General features: G+C 39.7%; 1 protein-coding gene across 1 annotated transcript; it reads right to left on the bottom strand.

The window, feature by feature from the left end:
* Window positions 1-204: 204 nt before the first annotated feature.
* Window positions 205-21,257, bottom strand: LOC127656800 (acetylcholine receptor subunit beta-like). Its single transcript, XM_052145262.1, has 11 exons — window positions 20,998-21,257; window positions 14,802-14,935; window positions 14,362-14,406; window positions 10,046-10,155; window positions 8,764-8,872; window positions 7,627-7,774; window positions 7,126-7,311; window positions 5,932-6,155; window positions 5,635-5,813; window positions 1,543-1,683; window positions 205-872 (listed from the first exon to the last, which is right to left on the bottom strand). Exons 1-11 carry the CDS (start codon window positions 21,047-21,049, stop codon window positions 731-733), a joined length of 1,470 nt encoding a protein of 489 aa, XP_052001222.1. The 5' UTR covers window positions 21,050-21,257; the 3' UTR covers window positions 205-730.
* Window positions 21,258-21,522: the final 265 nt, after the last annotated feature.

The following is a 21,522-nucleotide window of genomic DNA, read 5'->3' as shown; positions in this document are numbered from 1 at the left end:
AGCGACCTTCTGATTAACAGTTATGTGCAAAACATCAGGGCATGTACTTGCTGTGGACTACTTAAATTTTTTCTTTAAAGATACCCTAGTACAGCTGTAAGATGATCATATGTTGTTCAGAAAAGTTTAGCGGAGAAATGTGAATGAAAGCCTTGTTCAAGTATTTATTCAATGCAAGCGATTATATTTTGGAATTGTTCAGGAAAACAGAGAACTAAAAAAATTAAACAAAGTTGTCATATAATTAATAAATGACAAATCAGAGAGATTTAGAAGAAAAGGCAATGAATACATGCTCTCTTTATTTAATTACCTCTGGCTTGATGGAGGAAAAAAGCTATACTGTGTAAAGAACCTAGCCATGGCTTATCGCTTACACAGTATGTATAATATATAATATAGTAAATAGGTAATAAGGGACAAATATGTATATAAAAAAACCCAGTTAAAATAATCTTATTTTATATGACAAGAAGAATGACATATCTTAAACCTGACAAAATGTTGAGAATAACACAATATCATGAAAGAATTAGTTTAAATTTATATCAAAGAAAGAAACAAAGAAAGAAGAGAACAGACTGTAGAAAATACATGTATAATTCTCTGCTGCCCTCTTGAGTCAAATTACACAAACTACAGTCCCACAGTTTAATGCGTTCATGTGGAAAACCACCCTAATGTGGGTTGCATGTACAGTTGCTGTGTGGTTATTGTTTTGGGGTTCTGTTTAGGGGAAAGGCTGGTCAGGAGTGTAGTTGAAACTGGCATCCAGAAACATGGCCAGTGTGCCCAATGTAGTGATGATAACAAAGAGCCAGAGGAAAAGCCGGTCCAAAACCACTGCAATGTACTGCCAGTCATCTGTCATCCACACACACACACACACACACACACACACACACACACACACACACACACACACACACACACACACACACACACACACACACACACACACACACAAGAACATGTTTGTTTCACTGACACAGGAGGAAGAGTATTGTCAATTTATGAATAATCATGAGGATAGGGGAGAGACAGAAGTGTGGGGTAGGAGATCATGTGTGTTTTATATAATACATATTGTCTGAATAAAAATGCAAAAATGCAATAAGGTTTTTGTGAGGTTTGGTTAAAGGGTGGGCCTAAGGTTAGGGAATTCATTAAAGGAGCAATATGTAACACTGACATCAAGCGTTTACAATGGGTACTGCAGTCCAAATTCTAAATATTGGAGAGAGTTGTCTCCCCCACCCCGTCCTCCACAGATTCGAAGCTCACACGGGTTGCCAGGTTGAGGACACGCAACAGGAACGAGCAAACTGACAATGTCAAGCGAGGAGATCAGCTAATGTATACGTTTGCAATGTTTTTATTGTTTTTCTAAGTTATAACATATTATGATAATTGTGCTTAATACAGTAAATATATTACATATTGCACTGTTAAATCAGTATAAAACAAACAAACAAACAATAGATGTTAGTAGGCAGTGTCCACCATGATAGAAAAACATGCGTGTATGTCCAAGGACTTACAGTATCATCCACATCCTGTTTCTTCAGTTGTTCAGCTATGTAAGTAATGGCAACAATGGCAGATTTGAGAGTTGAAGGCAGAATCAGACAATAGTTGTCACTGTTTGAAAATCTCTGCAACTTCACAGTGCTCTCATTGTGACTGAAACACACACACACACACACACACACACACACACACACACACACACACACACACACACACACACACACACACACACACACACACACACACACACACACACACACACAAATAAAAGAATGATTAACCCCAAACAAAGTTTCATACATGTACTAACATACTTTTCATTCACAAGCACATTGTTTGTGCAGGACTCTGCATACTGTATATGCGGTTAAAGAGCTGTATGTCCTTGTCTTCATCATGAACTGCACTCCTCACTTAGAATGACCAGCTGGCAGTTGTTCTTCTGAGCAGGACATCACTGCCGCTTACCCCACTGTTGCTATAACAACATACCTACACTACCAGTCAAACGTTTGGACACAGCTGTTTAATCTTTACTATTGCTATTTTCCAGATTTAGTAGTTAACTATGATATAACACTGGAAATGGCAGAATTATTTAATGACCAAAACATATTAAACAATCCAGAACAAATCTTATATTTGACCTTGTTCAAAGTAGCCAACCTTTGCCTATATTAGAGCTCTGCACACATCTCTGGGCATTCACTCAACCAACTTCATGAGATGTCAACCTGGGATGCATTTTAAATAGTACTGAAGGAGTTCACATGATCTGTATGCTGGGCAATTGCTGACTGCTTGTCCTTCACTATCTGGTTTAAAAAAATAATAATAACATTTTTAGTTTTGGGTATCCATTAACATTTGTTACAAAACCTATAATTTATTAAAGCATGAAACTTGAGATCAAAATATTTAAAAATCATGAGACACAATTTGAACAGACTAATTCTGTTAATTGTATGGTTTTCATTTTTGGACACAAATTAATCAGAACCAAACCTTTACACTCAACATTCAGTGAAAGGATCTCAGTGCTTATTTTTGCATATTAAAAGATTGATTTGGGGATTTTAAGTATTGATATCAAAACAAATCAAGATTGCATTAATCTGAAAATCTATATTTTTACCCTGCTCTAATCCCTATTATTTTTTATTTTAAGTAATTTAAGTTAGTCAAAAAGTAGCTTTACACATTATATTTAAATTCAGTATTTCACAAGTTAATGTAATCCTGCATTTAGGGTAGCGCAAACATCTTTGGCTCACTGTCCTGGGTGAAGGGCTCGAGGTTTGAGAATTGAATGCTAATGCCCCCTGGATTTCGATTAGTTATTGATGAAATAGATATGTGGAGATGGGGAGGAGGAGGGATGCCGAAAAGACTCGATCCCACTTAGCAGCTGTTTATATATGCTTACTCTGGCAGTGTGATTGGTCGGATTAAATTAACTTGCTCCTCCCAGACCTTGTTTATGAAACTCCATTTCTAGAAATCAGATTACAGTTATTGACTTTCAATTAAGGTAATTACTTTTAAGTACATTACTTGAGTTACACATTTCAGAAATCAGTAGAATTTATGTAGAATTTGAAGAATTTAAATCATGTTCATATGTATGTCTGTTTGCATTTCTGTGACAGCTGAAGGACGTGTGCACATTAATACTTTTTAAAGGAGAAATGTGTTGTGCTGAGTGAACAATGAACAAGGAGGAACTACTGTATAGACATTATTTTAACTATGTTGAGCAAAAAAGTATTAGTAATGTAATTACTTTTCAGATTAAGTAATAAACTAAATAATCTGATTACAATATTATAGAAGTAATTAGTCATTTATAGTGGATTAACATTTTTAGTAATTTACTGTTAACACTGACTGTAGTATACCACATCTTTGAGCAATATATAGAATTGTGTGGAAATTAAGTGTCGTATGCTGTATTGTACAGTAGTGGTTGAGCATTGTATAGGTCAGTATTGTGTTGCTGTGTGCTATAGTGGGAATGAGTCTGTCATACAGTGCAGAATGAATGAGAACTGTGCTCTGTCTGGGACTGACCTGTCCTCTCTCACATTCCCATTCTCTCAAGGGTGAGTTTTTTCCAACAGGGATTATAAAGAGACCACCGACCGTTCGGCACATGACACTCACAGTCAATGAGATGTATACAGATATAGACTGGGACTCAAAATGAATAAACACACACATATTTATTCCAAACACACATGGTGTATGACCTCAAATGCATGTGGTACATACACACACCTGATATATAAACACACACCCATACATGATATTCTAGGTAGACCCATTCATGAACATTCTGAAGAACACAAGAAATGTAAGCCATTTCTCAGTGGAAATATTCTGACGTCTGTTGCACATTCATGAATGCTATGAAAGAATATTCAAAGTGGCTTGTGTTATCATGTGAGAACTTGGATTGTTTTTGGCTCTAAAAAAGACTTGCATGAGACTTGCATGCCTGCCATTGTTATCGACCTTCTCTCAAGCAACGGACTCCAAGGTTTTCATAAAGAAATTACTTATATTTCAGGTTGCTTCTCAACAAAATGGTATGTCTTCAGAAGACATGGAATAGGATGCATGATTTAATAAAATTGCATTAAAGAGAGAAAGCCATATAGGGTTGGAATGACATGAGGGTAAATTCTGTCAGAATTTGTATGAAATATTCCTTTAATTACTTTGTCTCTTCTACACACATAATGTACACTCAAGCAGAGTGGAATGCACACAGTCACACATGTTCTCAGAGAAAACCCCTTCTTCCATCCATCCATGTATCCCATCTACCCCTGGCCCTCCCTGCTGATCTTGTGTGCATTACACTCTAATGCCCGAACTCAACAAGGGCTTAGGCCCTGGCGACTTTGGAGGGTGACTGGGCTTAACTGGGTTGAAATAAAATGCCATTGGATTGAGAGGAGGAGCAGCCGGCACAGAGATTTTCACAATCCCACAACCCTGATCCGTGTTTATGATAGTTGTTTAAAGATGAGCAATATTGCCCACCCCAGCAGATTATGGTACAGGCACATTACACTACATCATATTGATTTGGCACCTATGTGTGTTTGTGCTTGAGTGAGAGAGGGACCAATTAGAACAGCTGTGCTAACAGGGCATCTTGAATGGATTTGTACGGAAAATTTACAGTCAAACAAGAAGTCTTAAAATAGTACATAAACTCCATAAACTACTGTCTCTTCAGGATGACAGGCCAGGATTAATATCTCAGTAAATATAGTTGCCTGTTAACTGAAGGAAGCCATTAGCCTCCCTTCCAAAAACAAAAAACAAACAAACAAGGCAACTGGTGCGCGTGATATATCTGTCAGTGGGTGAACGCTAACACAGTCAACACTAATGGCCCTAATAACTCTGTTCAGGGCCTCTAGGAACAACAAATACTTTTTAATTTCTCTGTATCTTTTAGTAGGTGGGCTCTCGTAGCCTTGGCAGTTATCAATTAGATCTAAGCAAAAGTAAGATTTATAGGTGTAAAGGTGAACTTTTAGTCCTCCATTTAGCGCTGAAGAACTGACAAGCCTTTTTCTCCATGACTCAACAAATGTGATCTGGCCTTTACTGTAGATCCTCGACTTCCTCTTTTCCTTAGCAAATGCAAATGTACATAATTCAAGCAAGATGACCGTTCACTCTAAACAAAACAAATTTGAGACTTAATCCTACATAACAAATTGTACAAACCACAAGTACACCTTAAAATCACAATGTGTCATTCCCTGTATAAAAGACCAGCATATAATGCACTGTTTTGGATGCTTGTCCCCAGTACGGGATGCTGGGATTCTTAAGTAGCTTAACCAGCAATCCTCCAATGGACAATGAGTTCATCTGACAGGGCATGCTGTTTTTTTTTTTAGCTGGTGAGCAACTATGATGGTCCACCAGCTTGACTAGCACCAAACTGGAACTAACCAGCATAAACAGCTTGTTAACATGTTTGTTTTTCAGATCACAAATAATCTTTAAATGTTAAGAGAACAGTTATTATATACAAGACCTGGGTCTAGATATTGTAATAAGCAATTTTTTTGCACTTACATTCCTCTCCATGGCATAACCAGTTCTGGGTTGATCTTTCGGATGAAATATTCACCTCCAGGTCTGAGGCTTTGGCCCAAACCACCTAGAGGAACATTTTCCTTTGCCTCTTCCTCCATTGGTTCCTCAGACTGAGGCCTTAGCACACCCAAGTACCGAGGGAGGAAGTTAATGAAAACCTGCAGAATTTTGATATGCTCACATTTACTAATTCAAAAGAGTGATAAATAGGATTGATAATGTGAGTATACAGCTGCCCTTTCAATCAAAATCTTCATGAATCTGGTAAAGGCTCACCTTTCGCACCCATAGGGGCATGTGGTGTGTGCGTTGAGTCCTGTGGTGGAAGTTCAGCACGACCACGCTAAGGATGACTGAGAACATCACCAAAATCATGGTGAACATTACGTAGTTAACGATAATAGGAATCCCAAGAGATGTCTCTGGAACTTTATCAGCCAACAACAGCATGAAAACAGTGAGAGTGATGAGGACTGAGATGGACAGAGTCATCTTCTCACCTGGTAGAGAAGAAAAAAGTCTCTGAAGAACTATAATGACAAGACAGATGATGACAGTCAGCAATTTCTGGATTTTATTAAACTTGTGCGACCCCTTGTCCACATGTGTGGAAGTTGTATTTTGGCTTCGCATTACGCAATTAATAATTTAAATGAATATAAACGGACTGAATACTGTTAACAAGACTCTAGACTGTCATTTGACAGCATGCCGTCAATTTCCTTGAACAGCTCCTATGGATGCAGCGGCAACAAATGTAACACCGGTAAGAAAAATCTAACATTTCTTTTCATTGAAACCAGTTTTTTTGTTTTTTAGCTTAATTTTAATATAATTATTTTATGTTTATTTAAATATATTATATTTTGATATGTCTTTGCAATACAATTATTTTCATTAACATTAGTAAATGCATTCCTATATACTGTATTTACTGTGCATTTTTACAACGAGAATAAAGGCGTTCATCCAAAAGCTGAAATATTTTGCTTTCAGAGGTTTTTCAGACAGAAAGCACACTGGACATTAAGTCATTCATTAAATAGTATGCAAGGGAGCATCCAATAGCTTTCTATGCAGCTAAGTGCATTCAATCCTACAATCCAACAAAAAGTTCAGTTTCAGGCTACAAATTATGTTTGGACCACTCAACATGTTTAGCAGACATGGAACAATGGTAATCTGTACATAAATTGAGAATTTTATAATGCTAGCTTTTATTTTAACATGTTTAGCAGTGATTGGATGATGCTGGACGTTACTTTGAATAAGAATGATTTATTCAGCTTTACAGAAAATCAGCTGTAATGTCAGTAATGTCTCAAAAACATGAATAACCAGCACTCCTGGAAACATAATAAACAAATTGATGAAAAAAGTCTGACAACCAGACACTGCAAACTCTGCTCTAAACAGTGATCACATTGATCTTCAATTCTGTTGGACTGGACTCTAAATGAAGATGCTCACATGCACCAGGTGGCAGATAAAAAACGAATATGGCCAGCACACTGGTGAGGATGCAGGGGATGATGATGTTTATTATGTAGAACAGAGGCTTCCTCTCTATGATCAGGTAGAAGGTGATGTCCTCATACAGGTCATCCTGGATGTTCTTTCTGGAGGGTTTGTGACAAATTTGCCACTCACCATTCTCTTAGAGAAGAAGAGAGAGGACTAGTGAGAGAAAAAGAGATACGTGGAAGGAAAGAGATAGTGTGTGTGTATGTGTCTTTGTGTGTGTGTTTCATTTGATTGCTTTGATATAGGTACATACAGCTGAATACAGCTTGTTTGTTGACCATACAGATGTAATTGCATAATGTGTAAAAAAAAACAACAACTGGTGATCAGCGACATTATGCTAAAGTATAGTCTGTCCACATTGAAAATGGTTTGTGCTAAAGTTTTTATTGAAGCTGAATAACAGTTGTTAACAAAATATAACTTTTTTAAGACGAATACACTAACCAGTGAAAGCATTCTCATCGATTACAATCTCATGAAGCTCATTGCCATCTTCATCCAGACCATATTGAAGGTCCACTTCTGAGGAATCATACGTGTAAGAGTGAAACACCATTGTGCAGTTCTGCCAGTCGAATGGGAAGTACGCCACCTATGAGAGAGTAGCTGCATTCGAATATGCATGCTTCCCTTCTATATTGTATGCAAAAAACTGTATGCCAATGGAGTAGGGTGTTCGAATCCTGCACTATCCTATATGCTGGAATTTATTCATGATACTCACCTGCATACCTTTTTATGGCTGAGAAGTACGTTTTTCATCAAATGCAGCACATACTTGAATAGTACGTAATTTCGGATGCCGATAAAGTATACGTTAGCATTGACCACATACACTCACTGGATACTTTATTAGGAAGACCTGTACACCTACTTATTCATGCACTTATCTTATCAGCCAATTGTTTGGCAGCAGTGCAATGCATAACATCATGCAGACACAGGTCAGGAGCTTCAGTTCATGTTCACATCATCCATCAGAATGGGGAAACAATGTGATCTCAGTGGTTTCAACCATGGCATGATGGTTGGTGCCAGAATAACTGGTTTGAGTATTTCTTTTACTGCTGATCTGTTGGGATTTTCACACACAATAATCTTCAGAGTTTACTCAGTGGTGCCAAAAACAAAAACCTCCAGTGAGCGTGGAGTTCTGCGGACGGAAACACCTTGTTAATGAGAGGGGTCAACAGAGAATGACCAGACTGGTTTGAGCTGACAGAAGGGCTATGATCTCAGTAATAACCACTCTGTACAATTGTAGTGATCAGAATAGCATCTCAGAATGCATAACACGTCGCATAACACCTTGAAGTGAAAGGGCTACAATAGCAAAAAACACCATAGTGTTTCAAATAAAGTGCTCAGTTAGTGTATATATTCATGCTAGTTAAATAAAAATTGTAATATGGGTTTTCAGCTTCAAACAGAATTGAAAAGAATTTGCAGATAATATTTTGATGCCACTGTGACCCTAAATGCAGAAAGTCCTGCAATATATTTTAATTTAATTTAATCAGTAAAATACTAACAGTAAATTGTGTTAAAGGAATATTCTGGCTAACAAGTTCATATATGTACCTCTAAGGAACAGCTGCTGCGGTAGATAGCCGGTGGATACCAAGAGACGGTGCCATCACTGTTCACTAGTACGTTCACAAGCAGGGCAACATCAAACTGACCATCATTACTGGGTAACAGAAAAAGAACATGTCTTGAACTATGTGTTCTTTGCATTTTAGGTATTTTAGGACCCTAACATAACAAACAAAAAAATCAATAAGATTTATACAATTGTTTTTAATAACTCACTTGAAATAAATTAGGATAATAAATGCTGTGAAAAATGTATTGTTCATTGTTAGTTCATGATACCTAATGCTTTAACTTCTGTTAACCAATGGAACCTTATTGTAAAGTGTTAGCAATTATTAAAATACTCAAGCCCCCTTTGGTGTTCCTCAGATTCCACATGGGTGGAACCATCTGGATATCCTCCAGACACCCTTTAACCCTCCTATTGGATGTGTTAGACATACTTAATAGTTTCCGGTACTGGAACCAAATGTTATGACTTTGTCAAGACCTTCAAAATAATAATAATAATAACAATATATATATATATATATATATATATATATATATATATATATATATATATATATATATATAAAAAAGAGTTTTTGGATTTTGAAATTTGAAAGTTTTTTGCACATTCCCACAAAATGCAGACTTTCCTCTCAAAAGTGGTTTTGCACACCAAAAGGGGTTTTCCTCTCAAAAGGTGTTTGTGGAAAACCACCCTAATGTGGGTTGCATGTACAGTTGCTGTGTGGTTATTGTTTTGGGGTTCTGTTTAGGGGAAAGGCTGGTCAGGAGTGTAGTTGAAACTGGCATCCAGAAACATGGCCAGTGTGCCCAATGTAGTGATGATAACAAAGAGCCAGAGGAAAAGCCGGTCCATGTACTGCCAGTCATCTGTCATCTACACACACACACACACACACACACACACACACACACACACACACACACACACACACACAATATTCTTTTTTCTTCTACAGTTTTGAAAAGGTAAAATGAGTTCCCTTTCGTAGGAACTCAAGCTGTGAAATCACATGAGTGTCACGTGGTCTGAAGCCCTTATACAATCACGCAAATGTATTGGCTGATGCCGCTTAAGTGACGGCCCTATAAAGTCATGGGCTCCATAAAGGCACTCGATTCACACCATCGAGTCAGATTTTCTGTTCTTCAGTGCGATCTTGTTTGGCCCATGTTGGAATAATGACTCACGTCGAAGCGAGGATCATTATTATTCATATATAGTATGTTTTTATTTTTAAAGTGAAGTTCTTACTTGTTGATTAGGTAGATGTCTGGACGCCACACTTTTGTGAGAGGAATTCGCACAACATTAATGTTGTCATAGTCTGCAGGATTCCAAGATAACCTGTAGTCAGTCCATGCCTTGTAGAGAGAGAGAGAGAGAAACACACACACACACACACACACACACACGCACACACACACACACACACACACACACACACACACACACACACACACACACACATGTTGTGTTTCCATGTTTTATGGGGACTTTCCATAGACATAATGGTTTTTATACTGTACAAACTTTATATTCTATCCCCTAAACCTAACCCAACCCCTAAACCTAACCCTCACAGAAAACTTTCTGCATTTTTACATTTTCAAAAAACATAATTTAGTATGATTTATAAGCTGTTTTCCTCATGGGGACCGACAAAATGTCCCCACAAGGTCAAACATTTCGGGTTTTACTATCCTTATGGGGACATTTGGTCCCCACAAAGTGATAAATACACACTCACACACACACACACACACACACATATATAAATATATACAGTTATGTGCAGGTGATGTAATGTATTAAAGAAGAGGTAGGATATGTTGGAATATGAGGATATGAGAGGGACAAAAGAGCAGTCCAGACCACCGGAGTGGAGAAAGAGAGAGACTCACAAAGCATTGTGTGTTCCTGTATGTGTTACCGACTGCTGAAAAGCATTATATGTGTGTGTGTGTAAAATTTTAAGTGTGTTTTATAAAAGACTCAAATGGACTGTAACACAGCTCCCACTTCCTCCTTCATAAGAAAGCCAGAGAATTGTAACAGTGGTGCTGAATCTGGGAATTTGAAGGAAGAAAACACTGTCATGGAGTCCTCGCCGCTGGCCGAAGTATTCAACACCCTCGCCGGCATCCACCAAGCCCAACGTCACTCTCTGCTTGAGCTGCATATGGAACAGGAGCAGCGGTTCCAGTTGATCTTCCAGGCTCAAGTGGAGGACCGACAGAGCTTGGTACACCAGGAAGGGTCTTCAGAAGTGACCCCAGACCCACCCACGGCCGTTCCGCACATCATGCTGACGAATATGGGACCTCAAGATGACCTGGAGGCGTTCCTTGAGCTCTTTGAGTGGACGGCAGGAGCATGGAACTGGCCCAGTACTCGGTGGATGGCCCACCTCAGTGGATGGCCCACCTCATCCCAATTCATGACCCACCTACTACCTGCTTCCAACCTCCTAGTGTACAAAGATCTTAAGAAAACCCCTCTCATTCCCCTCATCCAATTCCTGTTCTCCGGAACTAGGAATTAATTTCCCAAAACTGGTTTCCCAGTTCCTGTGGGCCATTCAACTCGCCAGTTTTCACAAACCTTCTCTGCTCTCCCTCACAGGCTGGTGATTCCGCTGCCACAGGTGCGGCATGAAGACTGGGCCAGTCTGCTGGAGCTGCAGGGAACTTGGGCATTTCCAGGACTGATACCCTGCAAAGGAGGTGGAGACATTGATCCAGATCCCTGACACTCCAGAGGACACCCCGATTAAGCAGGACTGTACTGGATACCTGTGAGTACTTCTTGGTGGATTCAGGTTGCAATCAAACATCCATTCACCAAAGCTCGGTTCAATCCGTTGCTTTGGATACAGGCTGGATATGAAGGGCGAAGGTAAGATGTGTTCAGGGGGATGTTCAAATTACCCTTTAGTGACAGTCATTATTACTTTTTGGGGAAAAAAGCATAGTGTTGAGGCTGCTGTTAGTCCCCACCTCTCCCATCCACAACAAAGTCTATTGGCGTGTGTGGTTGTCGATTCGCTGGCTGGGGAGGCGGTGCCTGGGACATCTACATCAGCTCAACTTCAGGATGACACAAGGAATGCCCTTAGAGGATTCCCTGCAGGGGATTTCCCTCTGGAGCTGATGTGATGTGAGACAAAATTGAAGAGTCCAAGTGAAAGTAATTGATGGTCAACGCTCCGGCCAGACAGTGCACTGTCATACACGTATTTTTCGATTATTAAGGATCGGTTGTATCGAGTGATGCAGGACACTCAGACAAAAGAATATACAACTCAATTGTTAGTACTGAAGTGCCGTCTGGAAATTGTATTCCAGATGGCTCATTATAATCCTATGCTGGTCACTTATGGCAGGAAAAAACACTAAACTGGCAGATGGCCGTTTCTATTGGCCTGGCATTCGCAGGGATGATCAAGGTCCCCTTTAAAAGAATTGGCATGGACCTCGTCAAGCCATAAGAGGAGACAGTATACAGGCATCACTTTTTGTTGGTTCAGGTGGACTACGTAACGCGTAATGCCTCTCGCAACATCTCAGCATGAATTGTTGGGGAAGCACTCTTCAGAATAATCTCCCAAGTGGAGATTCAGAAAGAAATCCTCACTGATCAAGGCACTATATTTATGTAGTGTACTCTATGCAAACTGTACAAATTATTGGGGATTAAATTGATTTAGACTAGCATTTACTTCCCCCAAATGGATGGCTTGGTTGAGCAATTTAATCAGAAGAATATGATTTGTACGTTTGTGCAAAAAGACGCTCGAAATTGGAACAAATAGATCGAGCCCCCATTAATTGCAGTACGAAAGGTCCGGCAAGCCTCCACAGGGTTCACCTCATTTGAATTACTGTACGGACATCGACCGTGTGGCACACTCCATGTCCTACGGACCTTCAAACATCAAAAACAAAATTCAATACGTTTTTGACCTGAGAGCATACTGTAACTCCACAAATTGGGGCAATTAACACAGGAGAATTTTCTCCAGTCTCAAAAATGTCAAAGGCAGCTCTATAATAGGGGTACTCAGCTATGAGAATTTACACCAGGAGATAAATTCCTTGTATTGCTCCCCACATCGAGCTCTAAATTACTCGCCAAGTGCCAAGGAATGGTTCAGTTTCTTCAGGGCCCCTGCTACGTTTCAGCGGCTCATGGACCAAATCCTCAGACCGCACACTGCTTATCTGGATGATATCATTATTTACAGCAATGTTTGGCAATGGCACCTTCAGATTTTGAGGGCTTTCCTGAGGTCATTGAGATGAGCGAGACTCACGCAAACACAAAGAAGTGTGAAATTGGGTGGGTGAAAGTATGGTATCTGGTTCCATTTGGGTCATGGGCAGGTGACTGATCTTACTAAAAAGGGGGCACCAGATTTGGTCCTGTGGACAGAGCCGTGTCAGCAGGTGTTCACACAGGTGAAAGCTACACTTTGCGGCATGCCGTATTGCACTCTCCTGACTTTTCTCTCCCTTTCTTGCAGATGGATGAATCCTCCATGGGGATGGGAGTGGTACTGGCCCAGATGGTGGAGGGGAAGAGTGCCCTGTGCTGTATATTAGTCACAAACTCTCACTGAGGGAGACTAAGAACATCACAATAGAGAAGGAGTGTTTGGCCATCAAGTGGGCAGTCCTCACCCTCCGGAACTATCTGTTGGGACATGCTTTCAACCTCTGCTCAGACCACGCCCCACTCCAGTGGCTCCATCACATGAAGGTTGGTATCTTGCTCTCTAGCATTTTAAGTTCGAGGTGGGCCACAGGCTGGGGCGCAGATGGCTGTGGTGGATTTCATCTCTACAAATGGGGGAGGGGGGTGTAAGTGACAGGCCGGATGGCTCTACAGGGTATGTGGTGATGTGGGGTGGACAAGCGACATCTTTGGCGAGCGAGGCCAGGAGAGGTAGAATGGTAAGGATTGACACCTGTGCTAAATCATACATAACAGCTGTCCAGACTGCCGGAGGGGAGAGAGAGACGCACAAAGCATTGTGTGTTCCTGTGTGTGTTACTGACTGTGTAAAGCATTATTTGTGTGTAAAATTGAAAGTGCATCTAATAAAAGACTCACGTAGACTGTTACCCGGCTCCCGGTTCCTCCTTCACAAGAAATCCAGAGAATTGTTACAATATCCTATGCCCTAACCCTACCCATACACCTAAACCTGACCCTAATAGAAATCTTTTGGCATTTTAAAATTTAAAAAAAAACATTGTTTAGTATGTTTTTAAAGCCGTTTGAATTACAGGGACACTTGGGGTGTCCCTATAAGCCACATTTATAGCATAATACCCTGGTAAATACTAGTGTGTAACCTAAAATAAAATTCCTTGTAAACCACAAAAACCAACTAACACACACACAGCATCATTTTAATGAGATCTATGAGCACACTAATTCACTTTACATCAGAAGAAAACACAAGAGATGAAAAGACAGAAATAACACACATTTATAAAAAGTGACAAGTCAGTTAAGCGGAAAATAAACAGCAGTTAGGTGGTATGAGATGATCTGCCTCTTACCATATTCATGAACACATTGGTTGTCATTTCTTCTTTCTTCTCATCCTGTGAGAGAGGAGAAAGTGACATTAGCGCAACGCTAACACATGTCGAACATGACATACTGTCACAGTCAGTTCTTCCATAAGAAATCTAATGTTCTATGCATGGCTCGAAGCCTCATGGCTGTAAAATGCTTGCTGATGGGGGATTGAGTGCTATGTTTCTCTAATGTTAGGGAAATGTTGCTGAAACGTCAGCTGCATGGCCCAGTGTATGCAAGAAAGGCAGCTGTGCGACTGATCCCCAACAGAGTGCTGTGAATATCACCGAACACAAACCATGTCAGAGATGAGACAGAGGGAAAGAAAGAAATACTTTGGAATAAGATAATAATAAAGAGAGAATCAGTATGTAATTCTGCATAGTAAGGGTGTGCATGTGTTTTACATGTGTCATACCAAGCTGATGAGTTGTACTAAAGTCATTCCCACTCTGACCATCACTCTCTCATTCCAGATACGTGCTGGCCGCACCTTCAAGTTGTAATCCTGAAACAAATCCTCCAGGAGCATCCGTTCACCCTCTGATGCACCTGAATACAAAAACACATTGATGTTTGAAGCTATATTAGTAAGGACCTCACATAGATTTAATGGTTTTCAATTAATAAAATAATCATATTTACCATAACCTACCCCTACACCTAAATCTAAGTCTGGCATCATTGTTTACCGCAAAAATATTTGTATTTGTTAGGACATTTTTAGCAATTTGGAAAAATGCAGAATGATCTGCATGTCAATTCGACAAAACTAAGTCAAAAATTCTTAAGTTGAAATTGTCCTATGCTTACTGAAATATTAATAACTACTCCCATTGGCCGAAGCTGGAAGTGTTGTTGAACGAATGGGCATGTGTGAGCTCCAGTTTCTGGTGAAATGTGAATGTGAAATGAGTTATGCCAAAAGCAAGTTGTAAAGCAAGTTTTTAATTGTAAATGATGTAATAAAGTCAGCAGGAATGCATATTTTATTAACCATATGTTATTTGCCAAACCCGAACCATGAACCTAATAATTGGTGAAGTAAAAATGTAATTGTACAGGAAAAAATTCAACCGCCAAATTACGTTCATCATTGATAAAGTGAAAATGAATACTTCTTGGAACACGTGTCTCTGAGGCTGCCACCGCAACATGCAATCAGTAATATCACAAGAACTGGTCAAGTCAAGTAATTTTTATTTGTATAGCACTTTTCACAACACACATCGTTTCAAAGCAGCTTTACAGAAAATTGTGCATTAACAGAAAATGAAACTGTAATATCTATAAAGTCTTAGAGTCATCATTGAGTAGTTTGATAAAATATGATTGTAAATTGTGTATAAAAATAAATAATTAAATAATAATTGTATTTAGAACACCAGTGAGCAAGCCGAAGGCAACTGTGGCAAGAACACAAAACTCCATAAGATGTTGGTTAATGGAGAGAAATCAGGTTCACTGTGGGGGCCAATAAGGTCAATATTAGTTATTTATGTGTAGTGTAAGACATGGTTTAAAATTATTAAACTAAATAAGTGTTTAAACAAAGATTTTGTATGAACTGTAAGATTAATTACTGATGTCTGTGAAGTTCATCCTGGATTAACTTCAGAAGTTCACATAGACGCATTGTCCTTTGTTAGTTGGCTGATGAATTAATTGATAGTCGATGTATTCCATCATTCCAGTGTAGTCCATCATTAGACCAAGGTGATGCAGACAGAGATCAGTGAGGTGCATCGCAGTTCAACCGACAGGTCATTTCAGCAAGGTCTATCCAATGTCCAAGGTTCAGGCAGTGGCATATGAAGGGGGGGGTGGGGGGTATTTCAAATGGAGATACATCACATGGTCCAGTCGGAAGTATGTCATGTTGAGAAGTACCATGGTAGGTCCTACCCAAAGGGGAGGAGGCTCTGTGAGCATGGTGACTGGGTCAGAGGGGCTTCTGCCCAAGGAAGATGCAATTATGACAGCAAAGGATTGAAGTTCCTTATGAAGACAATTATGAGACACTGTTTTCTGAGGTACTGTGACAAACAATTGCATAATTCCAATTTAATTTCCGATGATTAAAATTTTATCAGTAAAGAAATTCATGAAGTCATTACTATTGTGCTGTGACAGAAGTTTCAGTCGCGGCTTTATTCCTAACCAAGGAAGGGGGGCAACACTATCAAGTTCTTCTAGACTTTTGGGCTTACTGATTATTGTGGTGAAGTTCTAAAGATGGGCAAGGAGGAGGCGGGAACCATCTGAACAGTCAACATAAAACTTTAATAACAAACTGAACTCATAATTATGAACATAACATAAACACTTCAACGAAACATAGACGCACACACAGAGACACGTGCATCTCTCTCTTCTCTCTCTCTCTCTCTCTCTCTCTCTCTCTCTCTCACTGGCATTTCTGGCTCATTCTTATATCCCTCCCGGCTGATTAGGAAGATTCAGTGGCGGGCGTGCATCCTCACGGCCTGGCCACACCCTCCTCTTCGTCACACTCCTCCACCACCCGATTCAGGCGAAAACCTCCGGCTTGACATACTTCCGGCCGTCCTTCTGCCGGCAGGTCTTCACTGCCACTTTGGAACATGGGAGAGATGAGGGGTGGGAAAGGGGAGAGGGAAAGAGCAAGGGGGAGAGGGAAAGAGAGAAAGAGAGAGAGAGACAGAGAGAGTGGAGAAAGTGAGAGAGAAAAATTGGCTCGCCGGTCCCCGGACACGCTGTCGCCTGGTCCTCTGCCACTCCTCCACACCCTGGTGGACAACAGCTGCTCCTCCCTTGGTGGTCGGCAACAGCTCCTCCATTTCCTGGTGGATGGCAGTGGTTCCTCTGTCTCCTGGCGGACGGCAGCGACTCCTCCATCCCCTGGCAGATGGCAGCGGTGTGGACTCTATGACAGCGCATCCCTCCTCCTTCCCAGATTTCGGCACCAGTGTAATGAGGTTCTTAAATTGGTCAAGGAAGCTGGAACCAGCTGAACAGTCAATGTAAAACTTTAATAACAATCTGAACTCAAACATAATATAAACATTACAATGAAACAGACACACACATACAGACATATGCGTCTCTATCTCTCTCCCTCTCTGGCATCTCTGGCTTGTCCCTATCCCCCTCCCAGCTGATTAATATGATTCAGCACCGGGTGTGGCTTCATGGCTCGGCCACGCCCTCCTCCTCATCACAAGTGTTTGAGATAAATCTGGGAGATTAATAGGGAAGTTATCTTTAGTGGCCGAAAGAATAGTTTTACCTGTACGATAACATGGTGTAGATTGAGTAAGATTAGCCAATCGCAGCATACAAGAGACAAGGTAATCTGAGATGTCATCGCTCTGCTGCATAATTTCTATAGTATCAACATCAACTCCAAATGACAGAATTATATCTAGCATTTGTTATGGCGATGAGGTTGTCCTGTCACATTTTGCCTGACTCCAAGAGAGTTTAGAATATCGATAAATGCTAATCCCAATGTGTCATTTTCGTTATCTATGTGAATGTTGAAGTCACCAACAATAGAAACTCTATCCTTCTAAATCTGATAGAAAATGTGCAAATTCACCATGGAAATCAGAATACAGCTCGAGTGATAGTGTAGCAAGGGCAAAAGACAGCAGAGATTTTTTATTTGTATCTGATGGTGTCAGATTAAGCATTATTAGTTCAAAAGACTTAAACTTATATCCTGTCCTGTGAATAACACCAAAAACTTCACTGTAAATCGTAGCAACATCTCCTCCTCGACCCTTCAGATGAGGCTCATGTTTATAACAATAACCTGGGGGATTAATTTAAACTAATATATTCATCTGGTTTAAGCCAGGTTTCAGTTGAACAGATCTTGTCATAACGATGAATACCAATGAAGTTTTGCAAGTTCACACACATAATTGGAAGAATACAATTAGTACTTTGGTTGAAAGAGATCTAATGTCTAGTAGCCCTAACTTCATATGATGTATATGTTCCATTTTTTTTTCCTAAATGATTTAGTGAAGTGTTTGTGTTTGGTAGTTCGGGGAACAGACACTATCTTAATGTGATATCTGGATAATACAGTCTCTATGTGTGTAGTTTATGTGACCTGTGTGATGTCTCAAGGTAGCTAGCAGAGGTTTGGATCATCCAGTTTTTCTGCTTCCTGACCTGGGCCCCTGTTAGTCAAATACTATCACTATTAAGACTATGAACCAAATTACTAATGAGGAGAGCATCACCTTCCCTGGAGGTATGGAGTGCATCTCTCTTTAGCAGATCTGGTCTACCCCAAAAACTCTTCCAATTGTCTATAAATCCTATGCTGTTCTCTGGACACCACGCAGACATCCAGCCATTCAGTGACACTAATCTACTATAAACCTAATTTCCATGATGAGCCGGGAGGGGCCGGAGCCTATTACAGTGTCTGACATTGTTCACACACATCTTTAACATTATTTCAAGTGATTTCCGACTGGCGAAGCCAGACATTATTATTGCTGACATGAATAACAATTTTAGAATATCTACATTTAGGATTAGCCAGCACTTGTAAATTTGATCTGATGTCAGACGGCCAAGCCCCCGAAATGCATTTAACAATAGTGGCTGGAGTCTCTATTTCCACATTCCTTACAATAGAATCTCCTATAATAAGGGCACTTTCAACATGATACTCAGTTGGTGCATTACTAAGTGGAGAATCGATTGGAAACCCTAACAGGAACAGGAGAGTGGTGTTGCTTTGCTGAGCGAGAATGCCGCTGAGATGTCATACAAACACCCTGCCGGGGGGGGCGCTCTACAGCCGGAACAAAAGCGTGTATGTGTTGCTTGCTGTTCTACCCACATGCAAAACAGTATCTACTGGCTTCTCTTTCTCACTTACATCGACTAAAGTTCGGATGCATGTCTGACTAATTCCTTACATTAATCACATTTAATTCCCTCACTGCTGATGCAAGAAGCTATAGTAAACAATTGGCATGCAATGCAGGAGGCAATAAAATGAGCGGATGCCAAGACTTACCGCAAATAAATGGTTTTATGATGGTAAAATGGTAAACACAATTGAATTGAGGGCTTGAGACGAAGAACCATATAAGTCCATATTTTCAAATTTTGAATAATAATTCTTTTTTTAATTTGGACTCTGAATATATTATTATTATTTTTTTGGACTTATACGGTTGTTCGTCGCATGAACACAACTGATCCAAAGATACCTGATGGGGGATAAAGTCGATGTCAGGGTCTTGGAACATTCATTACAATATGTACTTTCTTTGCTATCCAAATCAGGACATACCATAAATTACAACAATTTTTTTTTATTAAAACTTATTATATTTATTAAATACAGACTAACTTTAACTGTGCAAGAAAACGTTTGCCACTTTAAATCTATTAAAAACGCTATTTGCTTTATTTATGTCCCCAACATGGATGCCCCCCAAATCTCCCCAAGGGGAGGTTTTGTCAGATTTAGCTAACTTCTGAGGGCAAATTTATCCCCAAACTACTTTTAGCAGGTCATTAACTCCTTTTCTCTCTTAATAAAAATAACTCCATCACAGACATGTCTCTCTCTCTCTCTCTCTCTTGTCACTTGCAGTCATAAAAGCTGAAAGAGTTTTTTTAAGAATGGGTCAACCATTAAGGCTTAACCATCATGTGGCGAAGTCATTAGCCTTAAGGCTCCTTTCTTTGTCTCCTTTTTACAAGGTCAGTTATGCTGTGCCGTTGTGAACATTGTATGCATTGTATCATCAAGAGCTGCAGTCCCTCACAGTTCATGAAAACACATAACTGACAAGTACACACCTGTTATTTTCTGTGACCACATGTATTCAGATAAACCCGAGTGTTCACTGAAATGCAAACCACATTAGTTTCTTTGTGAAAATATAAACTAAACTCATTTTTAAACAGCATCTGTGTTTCTTTTTAAGTTTGCTTATACACGGATATATTAAAGTCTCTTTTGTCATTGTATTAAGTTCGGAACCTGGTCTCATAGAATCCTGTTACTTACAGTTTGGCAAAATTATTTTTACATATCACTGCAGATTCCTGGTGAAATAAACTACTGCCTACAATGCATTTAATTTACTTTCACACAAATCTTGGGTAAAAGGGCAAAAGATTGATAGTTCATAAATACTTACTTTTCACCCTAGCACAATGCTATCTTAAAACATCTAAACTTTTACTATTGCAAATGACTTGTCAGGCGATACATTTTAAAGTTTGTTGTACTTGTGCATACTACATTTACAAGCTTGTTCAAGCATTATCAAATTGATAGAGTACAATTCTCACCTGACAGAGCATTGTACTTACGATGCAAAGGACTGAGATATGAGTCCTGAAGAGCATGACATGTGAGCCAAAATTGTTTCTTCAGTGAATTTTCTAGAGAAGAATTATCATTCTCCTTGTTTTTAAATATTTGTAAATCTGACCCTATAATTTGAAAGGTGCTTTGCAAATAAAATGTATTATTATATTTTTACTATTGCTATTAATGCCAGCACAAGTACTTTCTTTCAACAGATATTGTGATAACAATAGGATACGGACACACAACTAGCACATTACACAAATAGCTGGATTACCTGTGTGAATTAGAAACTGGCAGCTCCACAGGAACCAAAGCAGAATCTTCATTTTGACCACAATCTTCTTCCCTACTTCCACACTTTGGCCCCTTCACCAAACACAAGCTTTCACCACAGGAATCATGTACAAATACACACCTTTACAAACTTTCATATACATGTACACTAACTCGCATTTTTCAGCACTAGGTCTCTATCCTCTCTCTAACACATACACACAGCACAGTAAATTCCAGTACCGGTAACAGTGCCTTTGGTTTGGTGCAGTCTCAATCTGCCCACCAAACTCTGACATGGTCAGCACATAATTTTTCTCCTCCCTGATTTGGAGGGTGTTCTGATTTGTAGAATGCAGGTCTGTGATTGGTAGGGGGCCAGATAATTATGGGAGGGATAAAGGAACGTTTTTAGACTTTGCGGCAGCCCTGGCAGGCACCTGTTGATGGTGTGTGTGTGCATAAAGATAGAGAGAGGATATTGGGCAGAGGGATATTTTTGGGGAGAACAAAGAGAAGAGGTGTG

This window comes from Xyrauchen texanus, chromosome 2, assembly GCF_025860055.1.
Source record: "Xyrauchen texanus isolate HMW12.3.18 chromosome 2, RBS_HiC_50CHRs, whole genome shotgun sequence".
NCBI lineage: Eukaryota > Metazoa > Chordata > Actinopteri > Cypriniformes > Catostomidae > Xyrauchen > Xyrauchen texanus.
The sequence above is the reverse complement of the archived record's forward strand: the minus strand, read 5'-3'. Positions and strand labels throughout refer to the sequence as shown.

What these genes read in the sequence shown, in the direction of transcription:
- LOC127656800 (XM_052145262.1), bottom strand. Translation starts at nt 21,049, where the DNA reads ATGAAGATTCTGCTTTGGTTCCTGTGGAGCTGCCAGTTTCTAATTCAC. An exon ending in GCAGCAGCTGTTCCTTAGAG is followed by an intron (nt 7,775 to 8,763) that starts GTACATATATGA and finishes ACTCTCTCATAG; the next exon opens with GTGGCGTACTTCCCATTCGA. An exon ending in TTATCTGCCACCTGGTGCAT is followed by an intron (nt 6,156 to 7,125) that starts GTGAGCATCTTC and finishes CTTCTCTACCAG; the next exon opens with GTGAGAAGATGACTCTGTCC.